This window comes from Tachypleus tridentatus, chromosome 7 (assembly GCF_004210375.1).
Source record: "Tachypleus tridentatus isolate NWPU-2018 chromosome 7, ASM421037v1, whole genome shotgun sequence".
In the NCBI taxonomy this organism is placed as follows: Eukaryota; Metazoa; Arthropoda; class Merostomata; order Xiphosura; family Limulidae; genus Tachypleus; species Tachypleus tridentatus.
In genome coordinates this window covers 192,797,949-192,808,257 of record NC_134831.1, presented here as the reverse complement: position 1 = coordinate 192,808,257, position 10,309 = coordinate 192,797,949, and the positions used below count along the sequence as shown (strand labels likewise).

At 34.9% G+C, this 10,309-nt stretch overlaps 1 protein-coding gene across 2 annotated transcripts in view; it reads right to left on the bottom strand.

Annotated features, from left to right (window-relative positions):
• Positions 1–1,130: 1,130 nt before the first annotated feature.
• Positions 1,131–10,309, bottom strand: part of LOC143257580 (vang-like protein 2) — a 46,794-nt gene continuing 37,615 nt past the window's right edge. For both annotated transcript variants that reach the window (XM_076516485.1, XM_076516484.1), the window contains exons 2-3: positions 8,695–9,982; positions 1,131–1,650 (exon numbers count right to left, since the gene is read on the bottom strand). In XM_076516485.1, coding sequence (XP_076372600.1) covers positions 1,223–1,650; positions 8,695–9,886 — 1,620 coding nt within the window. In that variant the 5' untranslated portion in view covers positions 9,887–9,982 and the 3' untranslated portion in view covers positions 1,131–1,222. The remainder of the gene's footprint in view (positions 1,651–8,694; positions 9,983–10,309) is intronic.

Genomic DNA, 10,309 nt, shown 5'->3' with positions numbered 1-10,309 from the left:
AAAGACTTTACAGAATCACGTTAGATTTGTTGTAATTAGGGTGTTTGCTTGTAATGGAAGTAACAAATGTATATAGCCTAGCGGTTCACTTTTACACATGCATTAGATTAACGAACAACGACTGGATCTCATCATAAACTTTGTTTTGTTTGTTTGGGAATTTCGCACAAAGCTACTCGAGGGCTATCTGTGCTAGCCGTCCCTAATTTAGCAGTGTAAGACTAGAGGGAAGGCAGCTAGTCATCACCACCCACCGCCAACTCTTGGGCTACTCTTTTACCAACGAATAGTGGGATTGACCGTCACATTATACACCCCCACGGCTGGGAGGGCGAGCATGTTTAGCGCGACGCGGGCGCGAACCCGCGACCCTCGGATTACGAGTCGCACGCCTTACGCGCTTGGCCATGCCAGGCCTCATCATAAACTAACACATAAGGTTTGTAACCAGCTAAAAGAAAAATATTTTAATTAATTTCGTGTAGAATCTTCATTATAGCGACTTTAGGTATATTCCAAGCACTAAGCTTACTTACAACAATTTATATTTTAAATCTTGTATACAGTTCCGTAAAATGGCTATGACCAAAACTTCTACGACTACTATTTAGTATCTAATTTTAAAATGGAGGATTATGTAATCATAAATGTGATGACATATGCAATCGTATAAAAACTTCGTTCCATTTTCACATATAAAGTGAAATCATACCTAATCTGTAAGAGAAGAGGTATGCACATCAAAAATGAAGTACATAATTTTAAGAAATAATTTACTTTTTAAGTCAGAGTATGCCAAGAAGTGCTACAGAGTTTGTTGCTATAACACAACAAGAACATGTGAAAGTTGAATTGTTTTCCTCAGTTACAGCATATAGCAAGTTTTAATACAATCATAAAATAATGTAATGTTTAAACACGGAAAGGCAAAATATAAAATACTTGGATTAACACGGCTTGGAATACTTATGAATAATTACGTTTCGTTGTAATTCAGTAAGTTTTACAAAATCTCAACATATAACTAGACAGTCATGCAACTGAATTAATTTGGCTTGTTTCGCGAATACCATTTTGCTAAGACATGTGAAAAGAAAGAAGTTGAAACAATTTAACCAAAACGCTTACAATTTTGTTTTTAGAAAGAAAGCACAGTTGCTTTAATATAAAAACGCATTACACAAGATGACATTCACTTATGACATCAAAACACGAAAAAACTTCACACTGACGTTTCAGAGTTCAGTCTCAGAATAAATTTATTACTCTTTGGATCAATTATTTCTTCGGTTATGTTAAAGTGTGGTAAACGATGGGTGGAGACAAGAAGAGATACTTCATTTTGACGTAGCATGAAAACACATCCTTGTTCTGCAGGGCGAGACAAAAGCGTGTCACACACGAGGGCCCAAGTTTGGACTGATTTGTTTTCTTTGTTATTCTGCAGTACGGGAACGGGAGTAAGATACTTTTCTAGGAAAGCTCTTGGACTAAGGTCATGGCTCAAACACAAGGCCAAATGGTCAAGTATAGCCTGCATGGTGTGTCGTGGTTGTTGTCTGGTTATTCGGAGGTACTTCTGTAGGGCTCGAGCCATGGATGGAAAAATGGCTTGAGCGGCTTCTGAGGGATCCATGGGGATAGCTGAACCTGCATGTATCGAAGGAAGAAAACATACATATCAACAGTTTACTGTGACATACAACTGAAACTTGTTTTAAAATACGTTCAATTTCAATTCAGTGAAAATTAATTTTTACATAAGTGAAAAGGTTAAAATAAAGAAACCAAAATCAAGTTAAAATATCAATAGACGTTACATGTGACATTTTACTACTGAAACGACACATGTTTAAAAATAACAAAGATTAACTTTTGTTTTGGGATCTAATTCAAGTGTTTTCCTGAAGTTAATGACACTATCTAAAAACAGTGTCCCAGGTCCCATTCTCATCATGGAACTAATTACATTATCGGTAAGAATGTTCTCTTTTGGCCATGAGTACACAACACTGCAGTTTCTGTGGCGACGAGGTCAGTTTACACTACACACTTTGACAAACTTCCTACAGACTTTACACTACACACAGACATAACACTGTGCTACGTACCACTACAACCCACAGCAATAGTTTCCAGATGTGAAGTCTAAGTTCCAAGTTTGACTGTGTGGGTATTTGGGTATTGATGTTGTTAAATACCCAGGAGGGTCAGGTACATTTAACCTCTTCCTCCCTCCCGAACGATTATAGCGTCTGTCTTTAGGGGTTTTTTTTTTTAAAAGCTTTGGGCCAGGGTAAAAGTATAACATCATACTCAGGTCCATTTCAGGGCTCAGTCCATGCATGGACGAACAAGAAGTTTTTTTTTGTTTTTTTTTCTTCATTTAATTTTTTTCCATATATATATTTTTTTTGTATTTTCATATATATATGAAATATATATATATTTTTGTATTTTTCTCCTTTTTCTCGATTGAGAGAATGCTACTACTACTTGTAGTAACACACACACACACACAAAAAGAAAGTAATAATAATTATTATTATTCAATACTTGAATAATAATTCAAAAAGAGATAAAAAAATGATTAAAAAAGAAAATAATAATTATAAAAATAAACAAGGACTAAGTGTCTAGTGCATAGTGGCCAGCTTGTGTTACATTTCTTAAATATATGTTAAACGGGGAGAGGTATTTAGGACCATTTACATCATGTACGTGATATCTGTCGAGATCACACATTAAGTCATTTTTATGCCAATTCTTATTGAAATATTTTAGAGAATTATGCAAGAGTTTTTCAGCTATTGTATCTATGTTTGCATACTTGTGCATGAATGTGGTTGAGGTGCTACGTGGTACTTTATATGCTGAAGTTAGTACAGAATTTTGTATACGTTGAAGCTTCTTTACATGTGTGGGTGCTATGTTAATCCAGGCAGGTGATGCATATTCTATTGTTATGTGAAGTCTAAACTTCGTACAAGTTTCTAATTTTAAAAATAGGCTAGGGCAGAGAACAAAAGGCCTATTGTGTAGCTATATGCTGAACAACAAACAAACAATTATGTGTTTCTTCATTTCTTAGTGAACCCTTATTTAATGATCGGCTACACACTTTGTAGTTAATTAACTTGGCACAGAAAACTTAAGGTAGTAATATAAACAACACTGTAATCTAACTGATTTCATAATATACATGAAAATTCACGTGATAAATAAGACATCTCTCTTCAGCTAGAATAGTATTTTTTATTCATTGGAGTTAGAATATGTTTAGAAATGTATAATTACTTTGTGAATGTGAATATATACTTAATGAACTATCTATAATGGCTACAGTCCTTCTTAAATACACGGAGCGGAGAAGACTATAGTATACATTCCTTGTGCAAATACTAGGAACTAAATTTTTAGCACAAAGAGTCAATTCTTATCCCACGCCCAGTCTATTACTGTAATATATGCATATAATTCAGTAATAAACTGACATAACTGTAAACTGTTTGGTTATAATTGATAAAGTGGGGGTCAAATGGGGCTCTTAAAAATGCCACCAGCAACAATCAAAGAGAAAAAAGTACCACAGTAAAATTTTTACCAGCAACAACCAAAGGATAAAAGGTACCACAGTAAAATTTTTACCAGCAACAACCAAAGGATAAAAGGTAGCACGCTAAAAATGTTACCAGCATCAATCAAAGGGTGAAAAGTAGCACGCTAAAAATGCCACCAACAATAATGCAAGCATATGAAAATGGTACTTAAAGGTTTGACACTAGTAGTGATGCAAAGTGGAGAAAATGTTTTTTTATATGTACAAAATCATAAACATGCCATTTTGCAATCGGTTTTTATTTTGGAAAGAAATAGCATCATTTTTGAACGAAATCTTTTGTAGTTTCGCAATAATTATTGATGGTATTTTTACCAGTACTTTTGCCATCGCAGCCACTATTACTGGTATCATTTTTAAGTGGGTTATTTTTAAGAACGGATTTCAATATAATTTTTTAACAAATTCATTACATTTATTTATATTGGGTTATACTACCTTAAAATCATTGTCAAGATTCAGAGCTTAGTGTACTAAAATGTGAGATTCGATCCCTGCGATTAACATGGTACAGTTTGTAGAACTTTGCTATAAAACCAACAAAATAAAAACATTCCCTCCTCTGTAAAATAACGGATACTAATACATTATTTTATTTACTTCAAAACTTTGTGACTGCAATCATAATTTCTAGTTTCTGGATTCGACACTTAAAGAGACTAAAAGACGTAAAATGCACAACATGATTACATCGAGAAGACAGCATGACATGAAATCAAGAACGCATTGATTTCACTTGTTATTTAAGTAATATAGTTTCAAGAAACCAATAACATTTTGCAAACAGATTTACCAAAGCAAGAAGGATGTAAACACACCAAGTTTGCGTGATAGTTTTTCGCGAAATTAAAAAAAAAAAGTTTAACCCTAGAACTACTGGGTGTGGGAAATACGCATGATACTTACTGGCTTTTTATGTTTATTTTTCTAAACTGTTTTGATGCAAAACGCTTTTGGGTCCACGTTTTTGTCGACTACATGGTCCTTAATAACATAAGGATCACAAAAACAAAAACAGCAACACAATATTGAAATCAATCCCACTAATTACTACCAGTTTCTAATGTATTTTACAAACCTATTACTTAACATGGGTACCATTGAACGGCCCTAACTTTAAACATTTGTTATCAAATACGAGTATTATGGACTGTTAATTTTTCTTTATTGAAATAGGGGTGTCATGGACCGACCTTTATTCTATAAATGTTTTCAAACATGAGTGTTATGAAAGCTCCTTATTCTTTCTACAAGTATAGATTTCATTTAAGTAGTCAAAATCATTATGTTGATAGACAAGTCTACTCGTGTTTTTTCTGATTTCATTTAAGTAGTCAACATCATCAAACTGGTAGACAAGTCTAGTCATGTTGCTTTGTGAGTTGTTACTTATTTAACTCATTCTAAACGGAGTGAACAACTATTACTATACAACTACACATCCGATAGGGCCAGTCCACCACGTGCAGATGGATTCTAATGTCATTTCGATCGACAGCTGTACTAAAGAGAGTGGATAGTTGGAGGTTCGTGCAGCCACAAAATTCTTCTTTACCTTGCTGTTTAAATTGTTTCCAAACTTGAAAAGTGCCACAAAATAAATTAATCTTGTTGTTTAATTATCACTTGGATCACATAAAGTTTGTGTTTTTGTGTAGTTTTCTATTAAAAGCTGATTCAATTGCTAATTTGCTTTACAAACACATAAGGTCACAAAGAAAGTCTAATAATACTTTCTAGGAAACGACTCGCTACTTGTATATGCCTACTTCTTATTGTTATCTCATTATATAATTCATTGACGCACTCAGAGAGCGGTTGTTTTGTGACGAAGGCCACACAGCCTTTTCATACGAGGGATACTTATTAGCGGCTGAAAGAAGTGAACAAATAGCAGGAAATCATAAGGTTGAAGAGAAATTTCTTTAAATGTACAACTTACGTCTTGTAAATCTGTCATGGTTCGTTGTTATAACAAAAGTTCACTGCAATATCATATATTTCGCATGTGTGAGATCGCGCAAGACGACTGCATTAAAAAGGGCACACTGAAATCACTGCACATTATCATAAAATACGATATATTAAAGGACGAATATTTTTCTTTTGTTTTTTAGTGTTGGTTGGAATAAATTATCTTTACTTTCTGGTGTACTTATGGAGAAACTTGCTTAGCAGACAGTTGATTCATTCATGAGCGAACCTGTAATTATACTCGATATATCTTATTTCGTATTCTTATTACTTTAAACAAGCAAGTTGCTCACACAGAACGTGAATCTAATCATAATATATTTAAGAGATGGCCGGCTTGATAAACAAAAGTAATTAGAGCTATGTAACTAAGGTAATCTTTCAGGATTTCCATTTTTTATTTACATATCGTAAACACTGTAGGTTGGGAAAAGAATACTATTTTCCAATGATTAAGTTACTGACACGTGAAACCTTATATGCACCCAGTATTTCCTTAGAGTAATGAATGGAATTTTTACTTAAATCAATTACCATTATTTGTTTTCTTTCGGTCATTAGTATTGTTTTAATATAGTTTTTTTTTTTATAATTGGTCACTATAGCCCTTTCACGAGAGATGTTAGAGTGCTAAATCTACCAGTCATAGGTGATGGACTATTTAGTAGTATTTTATGTTACTAGTTACTGTGGCCCTTTAACAACAGGAATTTGAATGCTAAACTGGTCAGTCAACGGTTCGAATTTCATAATTGTATGTAAAGAACTCCATTCTTATAATTAAATAGGCCAAAATATCAGTGAATACACTTAGGTATTTCCATGACGCGTAAAGCGATGTGTCGATAGAAGCCATAGTAAAGTAATAAAGATTCCCCTCGCTTTGTGGCTAACAATGTAAATTCGCTTACAGCTCACCTATATAGATAAAAGAAGAAATGAACATGACAGAACAAGGTATACAATTCCGATATTTGACCAAACTCATTTTCTCAACGAATTAACAGTTCACAGCAGCAATTGAACAGTAAGATATCATGGTTATTCCATTCTTTAGCAATGTAAAGGACATTTCAGAGTAAGCTACGTTCTTTTTAAAGACAAATCAAGCTTCAAATTAGCCCCAAATACAACACGTGGTCGGGTTCAGATCCTAGCCTATTTCATAGAAGAAAAACGCATATGACCGAGGTGGTAAAGTGGTCTGGACGGAGGTAAATCAATACTAGTGGTCACACTGCCCATGCGTGACACACCTTTGTACTAACACGTACAGTATAGTAGAGGTAGAATGATCTGGACAGGGGTAAAATATACTGGCGGTCATAATGACCCATACGTGATAAGCCATGGCACTATGAAGTTCTAAAGACACAACTTCCAAGATATAAGTAAAAGTAATAACTCTAACTCTATTTCAACAATTTTAACTCGAAATTATTTTATAACCGATATTTTAAATTGTGTAGCATTTGTTTAGTGTAATTTGTGAAAACAAATTTCAAATTGTCAGCTGCCACAGGTTGTCTCACTTGTGATTAACGACGCACCATCGAGTTTTCGCTAGAATGTTTCTGCCTATCTCAAACCATACATTTGTTAAGAAAAATGTTACCGTACCATCAATGTTTTATTTTTCACGCTATTTGATTTCTCTTTTAGTGGATGTATTAGAACCTTTTTCCCACACCCTTTTAGCGTCTCACATGGTGTAATACGAACATTTAAGGACACTCAGTTTTGAAAATTGCTAGAAAGAAACAGATAAGCACTACTGGACAGAGCAGATTACAAAACCCTCCCACCTTGTGGCACAGCGTGAAATCCAATGTGGACAGAGCACAGATGGTCCTTTGTGCTCAACTAGAAACAAACAAAAACAGGTTGTAAACTACTTAGATTAATATAAAAGTAATAAAGAGGTAAGACAAGTGATTTATAATTCCACGAAAAGTGAATTGACGGAATTCCTAAAGAGAACAACGAAACCTAATTGGAAGTTTAAGAGACAAGTGAACAATAGTTCTGGGATATTTTTAAAGTTTGTCTGATGTTATCTTCGTTCTGAAAGATGTTTTTATGCTAGCTTATGTTTGTTCGGAAATTAAGGTTATTTATTTTCATTTCTGCGTACAAGACATCAAGTAAGCTTAGGTTTAGCGAATATGGGCATCGGGTACACTTAGTTAGGTTTAGCGAATACGAACATCAGGTACGCTTAGTTAAGTTTATTGAAACGTGTATCAGGTAAGGTTTAATTTAAGTTAGTATAAATATTGCCACTCAGCTTAACCTGATGATTTTTTGACAGATCAACGACTAATCTTTGTTAGTTAACAATGTTTTTTTTACGATATATTGTCAGGAATGCTGAATACTGCAACCAACCATTCATAGTACTCAATGAAATGTGTTAAAATGTCAATAAAGTAGAAATTAATACGACATACAAAATAGGATTTCTGTTCCACAATACAAATCTTGAAATTCTAAGACAAAACGGGGTATTTGAATGTTGTTTTTTATTTGCATTTTCAAAAATATCGCAACAGAAATTTGTAAATTTCACGACATAAAAATGATGTGGAATTGATCCACTTTTATTTAAGACGAAACTAGATACATATGTGTATTACGTTTGTTCTTAGTTTTATGCAATTTGGTTAAATAACTCCCTATAATCCAGAACTAGTTAATAGATGATAACACGTACTACAACTGCACTGTGTTCAAATGGTTAGCACAGTCTGTGAACACTAAGATACAGAGCGAGACGAATGGCTTGTACGTTTACAAGTTTGTTTTTGTGAAGCACAAAGTTGCACAATGGGATTTATTTTCCAAGCGAGTTAATAAGTGTACATTTGAAATGTTAATTCAAATTCCACGGTGAGTTACTTGTGAAAAGTTAAAATTTATAGATCTCACCACAATATTTTATTATAAAAAAATATCTAGAATTCATTAGGATTGAACATAAGGATTGGATGTAACATCAATACACTGTAGTTTGAAACCATCTATTTAACTTTTAATTAAATCTTTTCGAACGTATTTAGAACATTATAAGGTATAAAAGTTAGAAAAGATGCAAAACTAACCATGTTCTTCTCGAATCCTTTGAATGTGAGTAAAGGCCTCTTCAGCTGCTGTTATTAGTCTCGCTCGCCGTTTCTTCACTCTCCTGTCGTATTCCTGTTCTTCGTAGAACCTTTCATTATGACTATAGTCCCTTCTTCGAGCATTAGCTGCCAGGAATGCACGTGATTGTCCATGAATAGAGGTGTTATTATTGGGTATCGCATCAACATCGTAAACCTTAAACCCCGAGAGAAATTTTCGAGTTTTAGTGGGCACGTTATCCAGATAAGGATTATAGATGGAGAAATCTCTATAATATCGTTCTAGAACCCAAACTGCTGCTCGCTGGATACTTAATTGCCCCATACAATAACAATGGCTTTCTCCATCTGGTGAACGAACCACTTTAACGAAATATTGAGGTTGGAGTTGTCGAATTTCCATTAAAACGACAGCCAAGTAATGAATGAATAGTAAGGCATCCACAAGCGAAACGGAGAAAAGTACAATGCCATGATAAGAGATTTCGTAATCGCTTTTTCGTTTCTCCACGATCCGAACACCATAGAACAACCAGTACGAAAAGGTGAACACCAACACCAGCGTTAACACAAGAGCACGGAAAATAAATATTCTGGGCATTGTAGCCTTAGATTTCCGAAGAAACACAGCCCACGTCCCTATAAAAAGTATTAGCAATTTAAAGGAAAAACTAATGAGCAGTCCATCACATTCTGGCCCACACTTTTGCACGTTCCACTTCAATGCTTCAATTTTCGGAAATACCACCATTACGATGGGCGAGAAAAAGGCACAGAAGGCCAGTATTGCACCAATGATGGTCCCTAGTAACCTGTGACATTTAAATGACACATCTTCTTGAAGCTCCTTCCCAAACTTTGACAAATCGTCCACCGACACTGAGTGTTCACTGGTGTTACCCGTAATGGCAGTGGTGTTGTCTCCCCAGTTGTCATCCTGGGGAAGTATTTGCACTTCAATCATTTCCTCATCATGACAACGGTCGTCGCCTCCTTCTCGCTTACTCCCACTTGTCACTGAATACGACCTGTCACTTCTGTTCGATCGGTGAGACTGACGAGAACCACGTGACCGGTGATGGTGATTCGTAGTGCCTCCTGAATGACTTCTGCTGCGACGAGACCGAGAGGAGTGTTCACTTTGGCCTGACCTTACCGACTCTGTCTCCATCACGATGACGTTCTGAATGTTTTAGTGGACTTTTCCCGAGATCGGGCTTCTAACATGTCAGCCAAATATCATTTGGACCTCTCTTCCTTCCTGCATCTGTAAAAGAATTGTGATATAATTAGTTAGAATATTGAAACAAAAGTTTAACAATAGCACAGTTATGTCCACAGAGTGCAATAAATTGTTTAGTCTTGAAGTTGATGTTATAAAATATTTCTTTGCTCGTGGACTACTACAACGCCTCCCAGTGCAACATTGATATGTCTGCGGACTTATAAAACTAGAAATCGGGTTTCGATACTCGCGGTAAGAAGAGTAGAGATATCCCATTGTGGAACTTTCTGCTTAACTAACAAACAACAACTGCTTCTTACAACATATTATCATAAGATTATCAAATTGCTTATAAGTTTAAACCTTGGC